Here is a 22,052-nt window from a genome sequence, read left to right on the forward strand (position 1 = left end):
TTCTTTTTAAAAAAAGAAAGGTTCCCCAAATGTTTTCACTACTCATCTGAGGCTCTAAATGATATTAGGCTACAGCTCCATAGTAACTGCCAGCTTTGTTGTATCTTAACCAAGCGGACATTCCTCATTCATAGACCTAAAGTGAGTGTGCTCAGGTTATTTGAGCATTGGAACATTATAACCAATCTTGAGTCTGTCCTCCCCAAATATTCCCATGTCTACTTCTTTCCAACCAGGATCACTGCATTGCAATCAGGGGCAGAAGATCAATTCCAACAACCCCAACTCCACCCCCAATCACCCTCTCCTTGTTTTCTTTAGACCAGGGCATGCATATATTGTTTATTTTGTCCTGACTGAATTAGTGAACCCTGAACCTTCTGGTGTATGTCATGCTATGCAGGACATTCATTTACTGAGCCATTGGGAGCTACAAATATGAATCTAAATACAGTGTGTGATAGGATATTCAACTGTAAAGCATGCCACATATACTCTACAAATCAATCAGTTGTTGTAAGACATTATTCAGTGAGCAGTTAGGAGACAGCTATATATCCTAGGTTTGATGCCCATTGTAATTGGATCGCTGAGAGGTCAGCCACTGCTGCTGATGTTCCAGGTTCCAATCAGCAGAATTACCATTCAGTGAGGCACATCATTCATGCTATAGTCAGTAGAATGATGACGTTGCAACCACACATCTATGATGAGCCGTGTTGCTTGTAAGAGTTTCATAGCACTTGCTTACCACCGAGTAACAGTCTTAACATGTACTGTTGGTACAAATGAGCTACCCTCTGAGGGACAAGTTAGGCAAGATCTCTTTGCAGCCAAGGTGACTCTAAGTTAACACAGGTGGCACAGGTCCACTTTCCTGGCTTATAGGATTCCAACTAAATTTCAGGTGCATTTATCCAGGTTCACTGAAGGATTCATTGGCTGGAATCTTCTGTACTTGGTAAAGTTTTGAACGCCAGGACTACTTCTAAGTCCCCACCCCATTTGGTGCAGCAATGTGTCTGCTGGCATAATCTTAAATTTGCCACCTGATTAGGGACAACTGGCAGATTCCAGATGCATGGGTTTAGACCATAAGACATAGGAGCAGAAATTAGGTCATTCGGCCCATCGAGTCTGCTCCGCCATTCAATCATGGCTGATAAGTTTCTCAACACCATTCTCCCATCTTCTCCCTGTAACCTTTGATCCCCTTCCCAGTCAAGAACCTATCTATCTCGGTCTTAAATACGCTCAATGACCTGGCCTCCACATCCTTCTGTGGCAATGAATTCCATAGATTCACCACTCTCTGGTTAAAGTTTCTCCTCATCTCTGTTCTAAAAGGTCTTCCCTTTACTCTGAGGCTGTGCCCTTGGGTCCTAGTTTCTCCTACTAATGAAAACATCTTCTCCACGTCCACTCTATCCAGGCCTTTCAGTATTCTGTAAGCTTCAATCAGATCCCCCCTCATCCTTCTAAACTCTTATCGAGTATAGATCCAGAGTCCTCAAACATTCCTCATATGTTAAGCCTTTCACTCCTGGGATCATTCTAGTGAACCTCCTCTGGACCCTCTCCAGAGCCAGCACATCCTTCCTGAGATATGGGGCCCAAAATTGCTCACAATATTCTAAATGTGGTCTGACCAGAGCCTTATAAAACCTCAGCAGCACATCCCTGCTTTTATATTCTAGTCGTCTCGAAATAAATGCCAACTTTGCATTTGTCCTCCTAACTACCGACTCAACCTGCAAGTTAACCTTAAGAGAATCCTGGACTAGGACTCCTAAGTCCCTTTGCACTCCAGGTTTCTGAATTCTCTCCTCATTTGGAAAATAGTCTATGCCTCTATTCTTCCTACCAAAGTACATGACCTCACACTTGACCACGTTGTATTCCATCTGCCACTTTTTTGCCCATTCTCCTAAACTGTCCAAATCCTTCTGCAGCCTCCCTGCCTCCTCAATACTACCTGTCCCTCCACGTATCTTTGTATCATCTGCAAACTTAGCCAGGATGCCCTCAGTTCCTTCATTTAGATCATTAATGTATAAAGTGAAATGTTGTGGCCCAACACTTACCCTTGCGGAACTCTACTAGTCACAGGCTGCCATCCCCAGAAGGACCTCCTTATCCACACTCTCTGCCTCCTGCCAGACAGCCAATCTTCTATCAATGCTAGTATCTTGCCTCTAACACCATGGGCTCTTATCTTACTGAGCAGCCTCCTGTGCAGCACCTTGTCAAAGGCCTTCTGGAAGCCCAAGTAGATAACATCCATTGGCTCTCCTTTGTCTAATCTGCTCATTACCTCCTCAAATAATTCTGACAGATCTGTCAGGCATGACCTCCCCTTGATGAAACCATGCTGACTTTGCCCGATTTTACCATGCACTTCCAAGTATTCTGAAATCTCATCCTTAATAGTGGACTCTAAAATCTTACCAACGACCGAGGTCAGGGTACTCGGCCTGTAATCTCTCGTCTTTTGCCTCACTCCCTTCTTAAACAGGGGGGTTACATTAGCGATTTTCCAGTCCTCTGGGACCCTCCCTGACTCCAGTGATTCCTGAAAGATCACCACTAACGCCTTCACTATCTCTTCAGCTATCTCCTTCAGAACTCTGGGGTGTAATCCATCTGGTCCAGGTGATTTATCTACCTTCAGACCTTTAAGTTTTCCTAGCACCTTCTCCTTGATAATGGCCACCATACTCTCCTCTGTCCCCCGACTCTCTTGAACTTTGGGGATGTTACTCATGTCTTCCACTGTGAAGACTGATGCAAAATACCTATTTAGTTCCTCCGCTTTTTCTTTGTTCCCCACTACTACTACTCCAGCGTCATTTTCCAGCGGCCCAATGTCCACTTTTGCCTCCCTCTTACCCTTTATATATCAAAAAACTCTTGCAATCTTCTTTTATGTTACTGGCTAGTTTACCCTCATATTTAACCTTCTCCCTCCTTATTTCTTTTTTAGTTGTCCTCTGTTGGTCTTTGTAGGCTTCCCAATCCCCTGGTTTCCCACTGCTCTTTGCCACATTGTATGCTTTCTCTTTCGCTGTTATACTGTCCCTGACTTCCCTTGTCAGCCATAGTTGCCTCGTCCTCCCTTTAGTATGCTTCTTCCTAGGAATGAATTTTTGCTGCGTCTCCCAAATTACTCCCAGAAACCCCTGCCATTGCTGTTCCACTGTCTTTCCTGCTAGGCTTAACTCCCAGTCAATTCTGGCCAGCTCTTCCCTCATGTCTCTGTAGTTGCCTTTATTCAACTGTAATACTGTTACATCTGATTCCAGCTTTTTCTTCTCAAATTGCAGGGTAAATTCTATCATATTATGGTCGCTTCCTCCTAAGGGTTCCTTCACCTTAAGCTCCCTTAACAAATCTGTCTCATTACACATCACTAATACAAGGTCCATTTCTTGTGTAACCGGCAGCCTTCACTACTTCTTCAATGAGAGTGCTGCTGAGACCCAAGTGGCAGGCAATAGAGGTACCACCTTTACCAGGGGAGCAGCTGCCACAACATCAGCACTTGAACTGTCAGGAGACATCAGGCATTTTTCCTGATTTTCCTGTCATCCCCATCTCCAAAGGCTAGGAAAATTCTGCCTATTGCTTGTATCCCAAAAGTTAACATGTATCCTTCTATATTATATCAACATTGCAGCTAAATCCTGTTACTAACTGTTAATTATTTTGTAAATAACTTCTACTTTTTAAAAAAGACAAAATACATATTTTCACCAAAGCAAACACTGCGTGGAACAAAGTCACAAAGTAAACAGATGAACTGGAAGAATAGCTGATCCAAGTATTTATTTGGACTCCTTCATGAATATATGTTGTACAGATTTTGTGTACAGATAGTTACATAAAGACAAACAAAAAATTAATGCCGATCCCAGACACATCTCATCAAGAGCTTTAGTAATCAAATTATATTATGACTGATATGATTTGGATTATTAAGTTGGACTGTTACTTTGCACTGAAAAAATAACAATGTTTGGTCCAGGTATTTGGTCACAGTTTGTTATTGATATTCCATCATTGCATGGCTCTAGTTACTTGCATTTGTATTTATTTACAACGTCAAGGTATTCTTGAACATCATCTGTGGATCCCATTACAATTGGTGCCCGCTGGTGAATGGATTCCGGTTTAATATCCAGCACTGCCTCCGTACCTGTTGTGGCCATGCCTCCTGCTTGTTCTATAATGTATGCCATGGGATTGCATTCATACAAAAGTCGAAGCTATAAAGAGAACACTCAGAAGGTTAGTTTGACATGTAAAAGCTTCTAATATATGGTTGCTCAGTTTATTCTCCTTGCGTCATCAGGAATCCCATCCGAGCAACTACTTTTCCATCAATGAACACAGAAGGCATTGGTGATCACACAGTGAGCATACAAACTTATTTCCAATAGAGGTCACTGTTGAGTGGTGATCCAAAATCTCCAGCTGATTTGTCTCCTCCCTCGCCCTGTGTCTCATCACTGCCAGATCTTAGATCAGTTAATACAGCAGAGCCCAGAAAAGGAGAAGACTGACCCTCGCTAGTTCCTCACTACATCATAAGGAAAGTGAACTCTAAACGTACAGAAGAAAGAAAGATTGGATTGAGAGAAAAGACAAAAAGCAAAACAATTTAAAAAAATCTCCAACAATTGCAAGCTGAAAAACGAGAGATGCCATATGTAAAAGCTAACTTTTAGTTCCAGATAAGTTGTTTGGCAGTAATAAAGACTTATCATGCTGTTAAAAACAGTAGTTAGACTGAATTGGATTATCACTCAGATTGTGGCGACTTTGCATCATACCTATCACCCAAGTTCCAGAATTTTATGTTGTTGAATGTGATGCAGGACAAGAGGCCAATTTAAGAAGCTAACAGCTGGTTGTTACAAGTTGGATAGCAACCTCCGAATTTTCTCACTTAACTTTATATCTGCTTTCTCCTGAAGTTTCTGCATAAATAATTGGGAGAATCATTAGCCTCACTGTTGTTTTGACAGTAAATTCAGGTCCATATAAATTTCACTAGAATGAAGGTATTCAAATCTTCCCTCAGCTTTTCGTCAAATATTTATTGAATTTTTTTTTTTGCACAGAAACTACTAAGATGCAGGTATTGCTGGCAAGGTCAATATTTATTACCCATCCCTAATTGCTATTGAGAAGGTGATGGTGAACTGACTATTTAAACAACTAAGTGGCTTACTTCAGAGGACAGTTAAAAGTCAACCACATTTCTGAGAGTCTTGAATCACATACAGGCCAGACATGGTAAGGCTGGCAGTTTTCCTTCCCTGAAGGACAGTGAACCGGATCGGTTTTTAAAGTCAATCCAGTAGTCACACAGTCACCATACTAGCTTCTAGATTTAGTTAATTAACTAATTTTAACTCTCCAGTTGACATGGTAGGATTTGCACTCATGGCTACAGTTCATTTGTTCAGGCCTCTGAATTACTATTCCAATAACATAAGAACTCTACTGCAGCCCTCAGCATTCCAAATCTGACATTTAGAACATTAAGCCCAGATTCTTCCCATATTCGCTCCTAGGCATTCACATTTGTAATGCATGTAATCTCATTCAGCTTTGGCTCAGCAAGAAGACTCCATGAATGCAAACTGCCATTGATCATCCACACCATACAGCATATGAAAATATTTGTATCACAAAGGTTTCATGATTGGTTTCTAAAGAAATAATCCTAAATTACCAGGAAAATCAACACCCAATGATATTATAAAGCCTTATATCTGTGTATGTTTATTAGTGTTTGGCACCACTGTTGGCAACTAATAACCCTACAAAAAAACATTGCAAACACAATTTTGAATTATAAGTATACATCTACATCAAGATTCCACTAAGTGAATCACTGAGATATAGCCAACAAACATGCCTTTAAATGCCTACAATTAATTCTTTAGATGGCCAACAGACTTGTGCAGAAGATGGTAGTGATCCAGCATTTGCAAGTGGGCATTTAGCATTCTGTAGGATAATTTTGCAGAGCTAGAATTTGGATGATTTCTTTCATACCTTTCCTTTGGGACTTTTTGAATTCGCTGGGTACAGGAAGATTCCTCCATACATCAGAGTCCTGTGCACATCTGCAACCATAGACCCAATATATCTTGCACCGTAGGGAGAGCTGCCATCCTGCAGGTTAAAAGATAGGTAAAGTGACTTCCAGAACAATGAGGCTGTTCACTCTCTAAATAAAGGTGATATTCTTTGCCATACCTCAGGATATTTCTTCTTCTTTAGAAACTCTGTGACTGCAGAATCAAAATACTTTGCATAGCCTTCATTAATGCTGTAAATATTCCCCTTCTTCTTCATGGTTACATTCTGGTTCACCAATACAAATTCCCCGATGGCCTAATTACACAAATTAATAAATTCAGTGCAAGTGATAAACGCACAGTTCAAAGCTAAGGATGTTACTGACATCTGAACATTTTATAACACAATTGCAAAGCATTTAAACTACACACTACCAGTAAAATAGACTGCACTTCAGCCGCATTTTAATTTGGACAGCTGATGATGACTGATGGCAGAGTTGGATCCATAAATTTTATTCACAGGGTTTGTGTAGTCATGTCCTGTCGTTTTCAAGGTAGCCTAAACCTAAACAATTAGCTTGCCTGCACATCAGGAGGCAGATGCACTGTGTAGGCCTAAATTTTTGGTCCGGAGTTGGATTTGGGAAATTTCCCTGCTTTCCGCTTTGAATGGTGGATCTTTTGGGCTGGGATAGAGACCCCCAGGACACATATGGGAAGCGGCCATAGGGGCTGCTGAGTGCCGAGGCAGACTGTTTAAAAGTCACACCTCATTCCTCTGGGAGTTTGTCCCAGTTGTTTCCTTAAGCATTAGACCCTCTAGCTCTCACCCCTCACAACCTGTTACACCACCACCGCTCCCCCAATCACACACCATGCCCATGCATACCAACCCATGGTTCCCCACCTACTACCCTTTACCATTCCACCCTTCATGCCAACTCACCCAGTATCCACCATGGGTCGACCTAAGGAGCCATGTTAAGATCAAATAAAATAAAGTTCTAAATATCTATTATTGCCTTTACTGTATAAAAAAAACTCCATTTCATGAAAGCCCATTTGAAACATTTAAATCCCCTTAAGTACTTAATCTCTTAGAAAAACAAGCAGTTGTATTCATAACCCCACATCAAAGACAGCTAATCCTTTAATATCTTATTTGAGCTGTCAATCAAACTGTAATCTTAGGACCCCCCCCTTCCGTGATAATGATAGGTTGTGGAAAGCAGCTAAGCATGAATAATGCTATAATGATAGCACTTAGTGTTAAGTCAACAAACAGCTATTGAAATTGCTAGAACAGTTTTTATTTCCAACCATCACTGACACAGGCTGGCAGATTTTTCCAATTTTTAAAGGGATGGACATTTAAATAACTTCACTGCTTGATAGTTTTATTGACCATATCTGTACTTCAAGAACATTTAAGACTCCACTCAAGATTGGTAACTCTTACACTGTAGGGTAAGACCCTTGCTGCAGTGAAACAGGGGCTTGTTTGAACTCAGCAGTGAGTTTGGGTTTCCCTCATGTGTGAGTCATGTACTTCCCCCTTTCTCCTATTGTGAAAACTGGATCTGTCAGAAATGGGGGTGGAACTTCTGGTCCAAGAGTGTCCACCATTTTGTAAGGTCCTTGGAGTCTCCACGACTCTGCAAAAATCTGGGTCCTACAGTTCATCCAAATGCTACTGGAGGAACAGCTACACAGTTATCATCAGCTATAGTGAATTTCTTGTTGGTAAATATTGGCCTTAATTGTACTTGTAAAGATAGCATATTTGTAAATGAGAATGTGATTGTTTAAAATGCAGGCAATTTTTTTTTTTCAAATTAAACTTTGCATTTATAATCACATGCATATAGCCTCGACTGGAAACCAGTTTTATAACACGTATAAAGTGCAGAGAGCCGTAAGGTGGTTTCTCTTACTCAGATTTGCCACTGGACACATGACACTACCACCAGTAAACCTCAATGGCTGCCTCCAACAACATCAACACTGGCTTGTGATTTTCTAGCTGCAGGCAGACTGTGCACTCAGCAATCAATGATCTTTGTGGATCTTCCCCAATTATTGATATGAAAATTAGAGATACCTTTCTTAGTACTGATTTATGATTCTGTAAAACCTCAGGGGAATGCCAATTGGTCAGTGATTACATATCAATTTTTGTCCATGTTGGAATATGAAAACATAATGATTATATGTGATTGAATGGAATAGAGGGTGAAAACGCTATTGAGCACTGAGTTTACTAGTTTACAAATCATGAGCAGATTTGACTGAAATTTGACAGTCACAATTAAAGTGCATTTATGACACTGACTTTTGACAAACAAAATGAACATTACAAGATCTTACTGGATCCAGCATGAAGCAGTTCACTCCATTTCCTGAGGATAATACCAGCATGGTGGCACTGCCATACAAAGCATAGCCAGCTGCTACGATGTCACGGCCTGACTGCAAAGCATCTTTTTCACTTGGCTGGCCATCAGATTTCTTAATAAAAAAGAGAATGGTGTTATCAGATTGAACTATTACAAAGGTAAACAAAGATGCTACAAGTTACAGTATAAACAATGCATGGATGAAAATTAACATTGACTTGGAATTTGCATGTTTTTGACTGCAAGCTTGTCAGCAGATATTAGGAAGCTGTGGTCTGTCATTTACTGCCCTGCCACAGGCTGCACTGTGGACCCCATCCCCCAGAGGCAGCAATCAGCTAAATCAATTGATCTGGAGAGAACTCCTTTTCTGTTCTCTCATCACAGTTTAAAAACCTCATAAAAAGTTAAGCGTTGTTTAATGAGGTGTAATTGGGCTTTTAAACAGCGACCTGAGTAACAACTGTTGCTGGTCAAACAAACTGGCTCTGAAAATATAATTTTATACTTGAGTGTTGCTAAATGTATCAATGATGACTAATTAATGGGCCTTTAAAAAGTTTTTAAATGATATTTCAGCTTCTACCTTAATCCATTTGAATGTCTTGATCTTTATTTTGCTCTCTAAAATTCTTTTAGAAGCGATTTGGCTGCTGGTGTTTTCATTTTCCGGCTGAATCTCTCTGAGAATTCTTTAATGTGATGACAGCTCGGACAGCCTGATGATGCCATTGCAGCTGACACTGGGAAACCCCATTAAAGAATGCTGCAACCCACTTCAAGGTTGAGGTAAAGTTCTTACCACAGAAACTGTGAGGTCATTAAGCACAGCTTTTTTTGAGGTCAGCAGTGAGTGTCCTTGCTTCATCACTAACCACAAGAATCTCCATCCTTGAATTACTCTTGACAATCATGTAGCATTAATGTTTTTCTCCCCTTCTTCCATCTGTTTGCCTCCATAGTACAGACACTGGCAGGTGGAATTCCACAGCCTTCCAGTATCTCACTCAAATGGCCATTCTTAATGCGTGAGGTTGAAGAGTCAGTGTCAGCAGCCCACTGGACAGCAGAAGGCAAATAAGCTCAACCTGAAAATGTTGGAAACATTCAGTAGATAAGGCAGAGAGAAACTGGGTTAACGTTTCAGGTTGATGACTTTTCATTAGAATCTCATGTAAGGTCATTAGACCTAAAACATTAACTCCGTTTCTCTCTACAAATGCTAACTGACCCACTGAGTCTTTCCAGCATTTTCTGTTTGTAATATTCAGATTTCCAGCACCTGCAGTATTTTGCTTTTGCATGTTGTAGCTGAACCTGACCCTGTCTTCACCTGAAGTCCACAAGTGCTTTCCAATCAGCCACTGGCTAGCAAACAAGGAATGACTTATTCCCCCCTCCCTCTTTTGTGCTCAAGTACTGGTCCAGGAGCAGCGTCTACCGTTGTGTCTGAACTGATGCCCTAACTGAGAGTGTCAAACTTAGCAATGGGAATTTATCCTGGAACTCAACATCTAGCAATGTCTACACCCACTAGTTCATCAGAAGAACAAGCAATGATTTTTGAATATTACAGAACTAGTCTCTCGAATAGCTGATGATTGGCAAACTGAAAAGTTAAATATACCATTCTCAAGAGATAAGAAAATAAAAAAGGGCCCTGGTCATGGTCATTAGAATATAAACAATGGAAGGGAATAGGACAATGATTGAAGAATATTTCTTGATAATTTACATTTCCTGCAATATATTAATGGGCAATAAGATACTGAATAGGATCAATTGTTAAAGAAGCTAAAGGATTGGATAAGTAACAGAACATGGAGTAAGTCCCAATTTCAAAATCTTTTGAGCCAATGAGAGCAACTGAGCCAAACTGACCCTCATATTGATAGTTTGGTAGAAAAGTCACGTAATTCCAATCAGCAAAGTCCATGTTCAAACATTGGTGCACTTGTATTGCATTCCTCTGAGTGTTTTCACCTGTTCACTTAAATTTTATTAATCAGAATTTTTACCCTTAAGAATAGTAGCAGGTAACTAAAGTAGGTAACAAATTGCATAGTTGGTCAGAAAGGCTTAGCTGATCTGGCAAATGAAGACAAAAATCGAATGAAGTACAAACAAATGGCAAGGCAAAGAAGAAAACATACATAAAATTTTACAGCTTATTTCCTCAACTACTATAATCAAACTACTTTATTACTCAGATTTTATTTTTAATATTAATATTTTATTATGGCTTGGCAAAATTTATCATTGCTATTAGTTTTACACGGTCATTTCTATCAAATGTAATATGTGTGTATTAAGTACTTTTACTCCTGAATTTCATAGTTATCTTATTCTGCTCCTACCTCTATTCCTGTTCATTAATGATAAATTTAAACTACGAAAAAGTGAGTAAAACTGAATATAGCATTCTTACAATCTGATGCATCATAGCCAAAAATCTCCCATCTAATGAATGGATTATGACATGATGAAATCACTAATATAGCTGCTCCCATTTACCATGAAAACCTTTACTTTTGTTGTTTATCCAAGATGCAGATAAATCTGGTCAACAATTACATTTGATGTTGTGCACCCAGTTGATCAAGTGTTTTCCTTGGGTTAGCACAACTCTGGGTTGGCCATTCTGAAGGTGTGAACCCCCCATAACCCGCCCACGGCAATAAATGAAGCCACTCTAGAGGAAAAGAAGTTTAACCTTTCAAAAATAAAACAGAATTTCCAGTTAAACTTTTCTCATTTGATTTTTTTTTAAAAGAATCAAATGTAAAGAATTCTACAGTAATTAAAATTTTACCTTTTTATAAATGGCAAAAATTGTTCCTATGGAAACAAGACAGTCAATATTGGAAGAGCCATCAAGTGGATCAAAGCAGACAATATATTTCCCCTGAAAATTAAAAACAGAATTGTCAATACAGCAGAATTGATTCATATTCCATCCAACATTGCTTGCATTGGAAGGAGATTGATTATTAAAGAATTCTGCAACAGTTCAGATTTTTGTGTTGGCAAACTAAGATTGTTTACTTTTTACATCTCACATATGAATGTACATATGTAGCTTCTAGCAAATGTAGGTGAGCTACATTGCTAACCTGACTGATATTCTTAAATTGGTTGTCAGCGTAATTGTTAGCACACTCAGGATTGTTCAGCAAATGCAGGTCAAACACAGAATCACATCTAACGTTAGACATAATGTTCTGAGTTTTACATGCACAGGCTGGTTGAGTATAGTCAGTACACTGCCTGTGGGGAACAGCCGAAAGGACGTGCTATTTGGCATGATCCACCAGTTATTGGGACATTGTAAAACATATATTTACCCGCAGGGACCAGTCCTCTGCAGGGAGAAGGAATATGTCCAGACATTGCACCTTTTTTTGAAATAAACAGAAGCATGAGGGATAGTAGCTCCCTGGTGTATTCACTATGGTAATGTATTGGCCAATCAGAACTGCCTTTCCAACCAATCAGCACCCCTTTTCTCATGCAGTATAAATTGTTGTTCCCTTTGAAGTTTGGCATTCTTTCATCTGTCTTGATACATGCAAGACAAAAAGCTTCAACAGCATGTCTCTTTTTTCAGCAATATACAGGCTATAGCAAGATGGTATAATTTGCAAAGCATTTAATGGATTAATTAATCATGTGTAATATATTACAGTAGTACTTACCCAAAAATGTGAATTCTAATTTTAAGGTAAAATGTTGCCTTTTACAATAGGCAAGGTAGCCTAGTAACTGACCTGTTGGTTGGCATCCACAATGATGGCATTATTTTCTTCTTCAGACACAAGGACACATGTACTGAAGGAGGATTTTAACATGTTGACTACCATCTCATTGGCAAGTACATCGAGCTTCTTCACCTCATCCCCCGTCACGTTGACTCTGCTTCCAGAAAGCCCGTAACTAGAAAATAATTTGAATGTTAGCATAATTATTCAAGTAGAGTATGTACAAAGTAATATATTTCTATAAAATTGCATACCAGAGTATATGTTACACTCAGTAATATTGTTCTTTGTAACATTTTATTAAAGTTGCAACTCCAATACGGATATTTGCCCTCCTTTCCATCAATAGTCCTATTTATGCCCTCAAGCCTTGGAGTGATATATATTATTGGAGTAAAAGCAAAAAACTGCGGATGCTGGAAATCCAAAACAAAAATAAAAAGTACCTGGAAAAATTCTGGCAGCATCTGCGGAGAGGAACACAGTTAACATTTCGAGTCCGAATGACTCCTCAATAGAAGTTGAAGTGATTGGAGTGATCTATATTATTAGTTTTAAAAAGAGAGTCTTCAGGATTGATCAACATTAATGAACAGAAAGAAGGGAGAAGAGCCTTTGTAGTTGGAGATAATTTTTGTTGTGATTATATTGTGCATTAGTGGGCGATGACACAATGACTTGCTTACAGTTTGTCTTTGTCTGAATTGCAGACAAATGAAAATTGTCATTAAGACTTGAGTACTTAGTGCATCTCAAAAAAGTTGCTTTAAGAAGGATAATGTCACACTGTAATTTGTTTTATTATTTAGTTTAATTACATTTTAGGTGCAGAAGGAGACTGCAGAGCTGTCAGATGGAATGACTGGGAATCATCATACCACAAATGCAACTGCAAAACCAACGAGATTTGTGTATAAAAGATGTATCTGTATTTTCTTTATGTTAGTTGCATTCTCCATCCTAACTTTTCTTTTCCCAATATATTAATTTCATGCTGAATTTCATTTCAACAGTTACCCCTTAGTGCCCTGGCCCAAATGGTCATTCTTCATATGCAAGCCTCAAGAATGGCACTTGTCAGGGTTATAGCTGCAATGATGGGTTACTCTGATCTCCTTTGGCATCCAGATGTATATGATTTTTGCAGGGGTTAGTGCATAACAATCAGAGGTATAAACATGAATAAACTCCCCTCTCCCTATTTCAGAGACACTGACTGCAATTTCAGCAAATTCGGCACAGACAGAACTGAATGCATGATCTTCCCGACAGGTTTATTGACCACTACCTGAACCATCGAGGGAGCCACCAAACGCTATTAATAGTATATTAAAGTTGGTAGTCATGTTGTTGCATATTCCATTTTATATATAGGTAAACATCTGATATGGGATTTTCCCTATATTGTGACAGTTCAAAAAGAACTTTGTGGTTGTAAAAGGCTTGGGGCATCCTGAGTTTGTGGATGATGTCTACAGTACTGTTACCCAAGTCTGAAATCTCACTCCAGAGACTTCAGGAAATAATCCAGACATTCCAATGTTGTTCTGACGGATTGCTGCACTGCCAGAGGTACCAACCTTGAGACGAGGCATTAAACCAAAGATCCATCTGCCTTGTAACATAGATGCAAAAGATCCAACGACAATTATATCCCTCTCCCTCCCAGGCAGAACCCCCACTTCCAACCATCCTGACCACTCCAAGTTGGTTTGAACTTTGTGCCTCACTGCTACTCAGTGCCTACTCTCCATAAGGTGATGTGAGGGAGGTGAACTCAAGTGAATGGTGGTAAACTTTTGATGAATCTGGTTTGGATAAATTAACTACCAAAACCCTCTGTCAAGTATCACATGTGAGGAATGCTCACTGAATGAGGTAGGCAAATGGTTTCTGTGGAACTGCATTCCAGCATAAATTAAAACTTCAGATAGGGGGAAAACAGTGTCACATCCTGCAAAGCACACACAAAAAAATTTCTCTTCTATATACAATTTCACCTGCGCTTCAAAATTACAAATCTTAATGGTATAAATACACAGACACTGAGGCCATATCAAAGTTAATTGCTGAAGGAACATTGATGTTTATTGGTGTCAGTATATCTCAGATACTGCCCAGGTTACAAGGTGAGGGGACACAAGCAAAATTAGTCACTTTCTTTTGTATTTTCGAAGATGCGGCTTCTTCATAACTACTAAGTTGGTTACTGATTTCTTAAAATGTTGAACCAATTAAGTACAAAAGTGGCACCAATATTGAATGCGTAACGTTTGTGTGATGGATGTGCTAAACACCAGACACAGACAGACAGAAATTTTACTTTTGGCCACAATGGACACAAATTCAGCAGAGCATTTGCTCCACCGGTTGTCCGAAGGCCAAACCAATTTGGTTTTCAACCTCATTTTAATGGTGCAGGCAAGCTGTGCAAACAAAATGAACCCAGTAAATGTTTTAAATATACTGACTTTCTGTTGCTAGTGCAATATAGTCATATCTAACACAAAGGAAGGTGGATGTGGTTATTGGAGGTCAGTCATGTCAGCTCCAGGAGACCACTGCAGGAGTTCCTCAGGCTAGTGTCCTAGGCCCAACCATCTTCAGTTGCTTCGTCAGTAACCTTCCTTCTGTCATGAGGTCGGAAATGGGGATTTTCACTGATCCTTGCAGAATGTTCAGTACCATTCACGACTCCTCAGATACTGAGTCCTTGTCCAAATGCAGCAAGATCTGGATAATATCCAGACTTGGGCTGACAATTAGCAAGTAACATTCACACCATACAAGTGCCAGGCAATGACCTTAGCCAACAAGAGAGAATCTAACCATTGCCCCTTGACATTCAAAAGGTATTACCATCACTGAATTCTCCACTATCAACATCCTGGGGGTTACCATTGACCAGAAACTGAACTGGAACTAGCCATATAAATGCTGTGGCTACAAGAACAGGTCAGAAGCTAGGAATCCTGCAGCAAGTAACTCACCTCCTGACTCCCCAAAGCCTGTCCATCTTCTACAAGCATGAGTCAGGAGTGTGATGGAATACTCTCCACTCACCTGAATGAGTGCAGCTCCAACAACACTCAATGCTCAACACCACCCAGTTTAAAGCAACCCACTTGATTGGCACCACATCCACAAACATTCACACCTTCCACCACTGATGAACAGTGGCAGCAGCATATACCAGCTACAAGATGCGCTGCAGGAATTCACCAAGACTCCTTAGGCAGCACCTTCCTAACCCATGACCACTACCATCTAGAAGAAAAATGGCAGCAGCAGCATGGGAACACCACCTGGAAGTTCCCTTCCAAGCCACTCACCATCCTGACTTGGAAACATGTTGCCTTTCCTTCACTGTCACTGGGTCAAAATCCTGGAACTCCCTCTCTAACAGCACTGTGGGCGTACACACACCACTAGGAATGCATCCACTCAAGGCAACTCACCACCACCTTCTCAAGAGCAGTTAGGGATGGGCAATAAATGCTGGCCTAGCCAGCGACACCCACATCCCATTGAATAATAAACAAGAAAAAGCATTGTTCTTTCAACTCTGGTACATTTTGCAATTTAGAAGATAGTCCAATATGTCAGCAAAGAAAGAATTCCTTAGACTTAACAGCTACAAGTTGATTTTTGATTCCTGTTGGCGTTCGTTTTGTGTTACTTTGCCCCCAGGAAATTAGACATTTGTCATGTCTGTATCAGTCTATTATAATTTTCACAAACAGCTCGCTTCCAACATCATATGGATTTTAAAAAGTACTAGAAGAAAGTATTATATCAATAAAAGGAACAAGCCACACTAACAATGAGACATTTCACAGTAGGTTCTGCTATGATTTTATTTCAGACAAACCTGACACTTTTAGGTCTTGCATTCTTATCTACCACATGCCTTGCAGAAGTCGGCAAGATGAGGGGGAAAAGAGAGAGAGAGAGAATTACTGAAGAAAGATATGTTCAATCCCTTCACTTTCTACTGTTCTTTATAGCAGTCAAATGAATATTGCTTCTCCACATTTTATGCGGAACATGAAATTCTTGCAAATGTCCAAAATGGCACAGAGTGCATTGCATAACTGAAATGTGAAACAATGAGTCTCTTTGTTCAAAATATTAAACTATATTTTGTTAATGTTCTATAAAAGTAGTAGCTTTCAGAGGCATAATCTGTTGAGACTTTGGAATAAGCTAATAATTAATTGCTGGGCAAATATTTTCTATCCTCATTGCAACAGTTTAAAAAGTCCTGCTGATACAGAATGCAACTTTTGACCAAGCTAAACAAAAAACACTCCAACATGAAACATGATTTCAGAAATAAACTTTGCAAGCTATCAGGAAAGTCGCCACACCAGCATACATACTACATGTTGCCACAGCCCAGGTCTCATTAGTTATCCAAGACAGGGCAGTACACATAACTCAATTAAAATTCTGTCTCTCCAAAGAAAGGATAGCTGCACACTAATCACACTAAGCATAGATTGAAAGCCACCCATTAAATCCACATTTTGAAATTTGAAGTCTGTAGGTTCTGGTTTGCAGAAAAATAAAATCTAACTCTCTTTCGGAAATGATCTATCCCTTTGATTCACAATGGTGAAACTAGTCAATACAGCACTCCCAGATACACAAACTGGATTTTACAATTATTAAGCAATCTTATTAAAAAGGTACTATAAACTTTAATGTATGAGTTACCAATTAAATCTGAATCAGGAGGAAATGGGATATGTGTGCTACATGAGTGTATTTGCAAAGCCATTTCCTCCTCATATTTGGGGTCTGAATAAAGTACCTGCTCAATGCAAGTGCTTTCCTGGGCATTGAACTGCTTGGGGGAGCACCTGAACGTGGAACACAGTTGACCAGAATTTAAAGGGGCTCTGCATCTATTTAAATGGCTTCATCATTGTCAACAAGACAAGAGTAGGGGCTAGAACTCTCAAATTCCTAGAACATGGAGGGAAGCCACCCAGGTCATTCTTCCAGTCACCCATTACTTTTAAAGATGCCCAGTATCGATGATTGCCTTAATATGAAAGTATTGTGATTGTTGCCTGGTATATAGGCATTAGCCTGCACAACACATTGTTGGAAGTCACTGAACATGTTGGAAAAAAGTTCCTTCTGTTCAGGTCAGCCACTGTATTTGCATAGATGCTCAGATGGCCTTATGGGTACCAAAGATGGCTAATACTTTTGGAAATCTAGCAATGCTGGCTTGCTGAGGTGAAAGTGTTCATCCTGCTTAATAATGTATCTGTTACCCATTTGATACATATGCAGGTGGCTAATTTGCACATACAGCAAATGTTTCCTGGAAGGAATCAGAGGCATAAACATCGAGGCCACAGGCACCTTGGCTGTTACTGGAAGTGCCCTCCCTATGGAGGAGATTTAGCTTTAGATCTCCTAGATGCAGATGACACAGCACTGTAACTGCTTCCCTGCCTAACCTGAACCTGTACACTGTAGATATCTTTGGTCAGACAATAGCAGATGCAGCCAGTCCACCTCTAATGTCTCATAGCTTTGTTATTTTTCAGGCTTTTCCATTAAATCTAATGAGACGTAGAAATCCCTTAGTATGAACATTAATAGAAGAAAAATTATTACAATTTTAAGGGATCCATTCCTGACAGGCAAGAACCTGACTGATCGTCATTCCTCCGTTTGAAATGGAGGGGTTTAACCTCATATGTGCTGTGCAGTCATTTATTAAAGTGTTACCCATTAACACATGGCTTGCAATGGATTAGATTTTACAATGCATATCCTGTACATGATGTGTGTCAAGGCACACTGAGTATAGTCAAACAGATCAGGAAATGTAGCAAAACAGAACTGCAGAAAGGGGAAAAAAAGTAATTTCATGGACCCTTTTCAAATAATTCTGAATGGAATTTCTGGGTTTTTGATCTTTTAGTTGCCCTGTGAATGGTAACTGCTAATACTGACTGTCAGAGCTGTTTTAGTATTGTTCAATTGTTGAAGAATTACATTGAAAAAGAGGTCAGTGGGCATAACAAAGCTCACAGACAGAAATGCTAACCCTGTTTTTCACTCCAAACATGCTGCCAGACCTGCTGAGTACTTCCAACATTTTCTGTTGTTATGTCAGTGGGGATAGTTCAGTTTTGAAAGTTAAGATTCTTTTGTGAACAGGATGTTTTTTGGAAAGCATTCAAAAATGTTTCAATGAAACTTTATCAGATCGTATTAAAATAACCACACCTTTTTAAATTGATGGTGGAATTTCAATATTAAATAGATGGTACATTCAAGAGTGACACTGGAAATGTAAGCTCACAATGGGAGCTGTTATTAGTGGTGTACAGTGATAAAGGACAAAATTGTAAAATTTAAACCACAGAGACACTTGCCAGATCAGAAATTACATCATTTACAGAGATCTTTAAATTAGTGAGTTGGTGATGTTAAACAGAGGGTGGGTAGGTATTGTTTGGATATAATAGGTAAAAGGATCTTCTATCGAGGCAGTGTAAGCACGAGGCAGCACTTCCTATTGTATAAACTGTGCTCTCCGATTGGGAGATCCGCAGGACACACCTCCCAACTTTTCAAAACACTCAAAGGACTGAATGTAACTCCAAATCAACTAGTGTTTTTTAAAAAAAGACACTTGCATTGCACTAAAGATATTTAGAAAGTGCATGAAAATGTTGCCACCTGGCACGTCAAAAATACATCAGTCAGTATTGAGCCATAAGCTATCACGGATCAACATCTGACGTGGTTTAGTGGGGTTTGGATGCATGTGTTGCAATATTCTAACTACGTTTTGGGAAACTTAAAATTTTATGGCCCATTTAATTCCTGCAAGAGTAGCTGCTCCAAAGCTTTGCACATCTGTTTCTTAAGCTTTAGGTCAAAATCAGGCTACAACCCATTAAAAACCGAAGAACACAATCTAGCTGTAGGGCGGATGAGCAAAACAAAGTGAAAACACGCTACAAGCTTTCCAAAACTGTGCAACACCATTCCAAGTACAGAAAATGGCTGCATTAAGGAGTTGAATAATAATTCGACCTGTGAGATATTTCACAAGGCTCCCTTGCGGTTAAGGTTTGCAGGATGGGGTTATTTCCAGACAGGATACCTACAGGTTCGCGATACCAGCCTTCCTGACGGCCGATGAGATGGCTTTGACAGCGGTGTAAATAGCGCTGAGAAGTTGATTCAATTCTCCGGTGCCTTTCGCCTTTCTTCCCTCCTCTAGCATGAAGCGGGTCACCGTGACAAGGTTGGTATCGAAAGTAGCGCGGTCTGACATGCTGCTTCCCAGCTACTCGCTTAAACCCTTCAACTAAGAAATACACAGTGAGACAGGGAAAGAAAGAGAATCACGGAGTTGAAGGAAGCAACTTAAAAAGCCACACCATCTGGAGGGAGGCACCTTTCATGTCAGTATTTTTAACCAATCCTGCCAAGGTCCAGCCTACGAAAGAGGAAGGACTCCTTCAGACAGCAAATCAAATCAAGCTGAGTGGAAACACTCTCATTGAATTTGGGTAAAGTTCACGTAGAAATGGCAATAAAGAAGTGGAACTGCATCTGGTATATTCATGTTGCTTTTTGAAATATATTTTTGTTGCAATGCTTATTTGCATATTTAAAACACAGCTGTCCATTCCTATAATGGATTACTGTAATGATGTATACTATATTCTAGTATACTGTATCCTTTTGTGATAAGCATTCAATACCACCCGTGTCATTATATTTGAATCGTAAAGTTAACAGCCAGTTTACCGAACGTGTTGGAGCCTGGAACTGCTGTCAGTTTATTTTAAAGCTCAGGGAATCGCCTAACACGTGCCCAATCCAACTGTGAGATGATCTTATCAGACGGTGAGATCTTAATGCTTCTGTGGCATCTTACAGTTCTTGAAAGTCTTTTTTCAAAAATTGACTGGAATCCCCACTTTTTTGTTCCCTTCTCCCAAGGACAAATGTATCATCTTGAAATGAAATTTAAAACTTTTTATGCAATGTGAGGAGTGTAGAACTGTAAATTTGATTGAATATTTTGCTTAAGTGAACTTATCCCTGAGACATAGAAAATATGTTAGAAGTGCTCAATCCCCCCCCCCCCCCCACATTGATCTTGTACGCTATGGGGATTAATTTTAACCTGCCATGGTATGTGGCTATCTATGCAGGCAGCAGGTTAAAAGGGTTGGGTCGGTGGGGGGGTAGGGGGAGAGCCAACCTGTGAGCAAGCTGGCAGGAACTCACTGACTGCCAAATTTAACTGAAGTGCTTTCATGAGCATACGGGAAACTCCTGTGGGACAGGCAGGTGTGACATCTGAATATGTTAAGAGGCTGTTAAATGGAGTTCTAAGCCCCAGATTCTATCTTTAACACTCAGTTCTTAGCCAGAATTTTCCAGCCCCATTGGCGTCGAGCGTCATAGCGGGTGTGAGCAGATAATATGGCGAGAAGGCCAAAAATCAGTTTTACGCTGTTGTGAAACTAGTTTGTGACTGTCTGCTCCACCCCTCCATGGTGGGTTGCGTTGCCTGCTGCCGATGTTGAGAACAACATTTTAATACATTTGCATCTAATTATAAGCCCTACTCGCCGGAATCATCACCTCCACGTCAAATTCACTGCCCACGGCAGCGTGAATTCAGAACAGCGTGCTTCATGACTGCCTTTAAAAAGCTTACGCCTGGTGATCTGAATGTCGAGGAGAGCTCAGAGGTGAGTACACACAGCCTTGCTCAGCGCTCGCGAGCATCACCCACAGGACATCGAGGATGAGGCGCAGGGCATTCAAGGGGGGCACAGGCAAGCCACTTTTTCCCAGCTGGCTTTCAAGGCAGTGCGTCAGTGTGAGTCAGACTGAGGTGAGGGAGAGGGGGCGGTGGTGGGGGGTGCGGGCAAGGCAGCACAGACAGACTAAAAGAAATACTCAAGCACATGACGGGGGTTGAGGGGAGGTGGGGAGGGGGGTTGGTGAGGGAAGCAGCCAAGCACTTGGAAAAACTTCTGCAGCTGAGACCATTGACATGCTTGGAGTGGGGCCTCTGAAGCTGTTCTGCCCACTCAAGCAACGCAAAAGCATGAAAGTGCCACCAAATTCTGCAGAACCTTTCACCCCTCAGGCGCAGACTGCAAATTAACGTGTGTTTTATGGGGCAGCAGTGCAACTGGCCGACTGAGCAAGTTGTACAATCCCCTTGTGAAAGGTGGCCATGGCGCAGTCACTGGTGGAGGTGCTCGCAGCCCCTTGCAATGTCTTTATTAAGATCTGGACTAGTAACCATCATGGTTTGAGCAAACAGTGCAGCCTTGCAGTGTGGGTTAGGAGAATGCCTGCGCCTGAGCTGAGAGCACAGCATGCAGTCCAGTGGGTGAAGCTGCCGCCAATATATCAAGTGGAGTGGGGCAGAGGTGGGTGGGGTTTCGGGCAGCCAATAAGCGAACTACACACTGGCAATCCAAGTGGTGGCCAGCACTCTCCTGCATGCATGAAGGGACCTTCAGACTTAACCAAGGAACATCAGGATCATGGAGCCTGGTGATTTAGCGGTATGCCTCATGACTTACAGGGAGCAGTGAAGAAGAAGAAGAGAGCAGCTGAGGCACCTGGCTCAGCGAAGGGAGGAGCACCTCCCTCAAGATGAATGGGCAGCAGGGCCTGCTACACGCGCAGCTGAGGATCCACAGAGAGCTGTCGCTCGCAGGCGCTTTGCTAGGGCCAGGGTCTATAGAAGGCGCCTGTCATTCCTGTAGATGACTGAGAACGAGTGT

General features: G+C 40.7%; 1 protein-coding gene across 2 annotated transcripts; it reads right to left on the reverse strand.

Moving 5' to 3' along the window:
- Positions 1–3,797: 3,797 nt before the first annotated feature.
- Positions 3,798–19,716, reverse strand: LOC121277302 (fructose-1,6-bisphosphatase 1-like). Of its 2 annotated transcripts, none has more exons than XM_041186587.1 (7): positions 19,395–19,716; positions 12,259–12,424; positions 11,304–11,396; positions 8,463–8,603; positions 6,271–6,408; positions 6,067–6,186; positions 3,798–4,265 (listed from the first exon to the last, which is right to left on the reverse strand). In XM_041186587.1, the coding sequence occupies exons 1-7, from the start codon at positions 19,562–19,564 to the stop codon at positions 4,074–4,076; spliced, it is 1,020 nt and encodes a 339-aa protein (XP_041042521.1). In that variant the 5' UTR covers positions 19,565–19,716; the 3' UTR covers positions 3,798–4,073. The 2 variants fall into 2 exon arrangements, with proteins under 2 accessions (XP_041042521.1, XP_041042522.1); XM_041186588.1 differs by having other exon boundaries at positions 4,099–4,602.
- Between the last annotated feature and the right edge of the window lie 2,336 nt (positions 19,717–22,052).

The sequence above is a fragment of the Carcharodon carcharias genome, chromosome 4 (assembly GCF_017639515.1).
Source record: "Carcharodon carcharias isolate sCarCar2 chromosome 4, sCarCar2.pri, whole genome shotgun sequence".
Lineage (NCBI taxonomy): Eukaryota > Metazoa > Chordata > Chondrichthyes > Lamniformes > Lamnidae > Carcharodon > Carcharodon carcharias.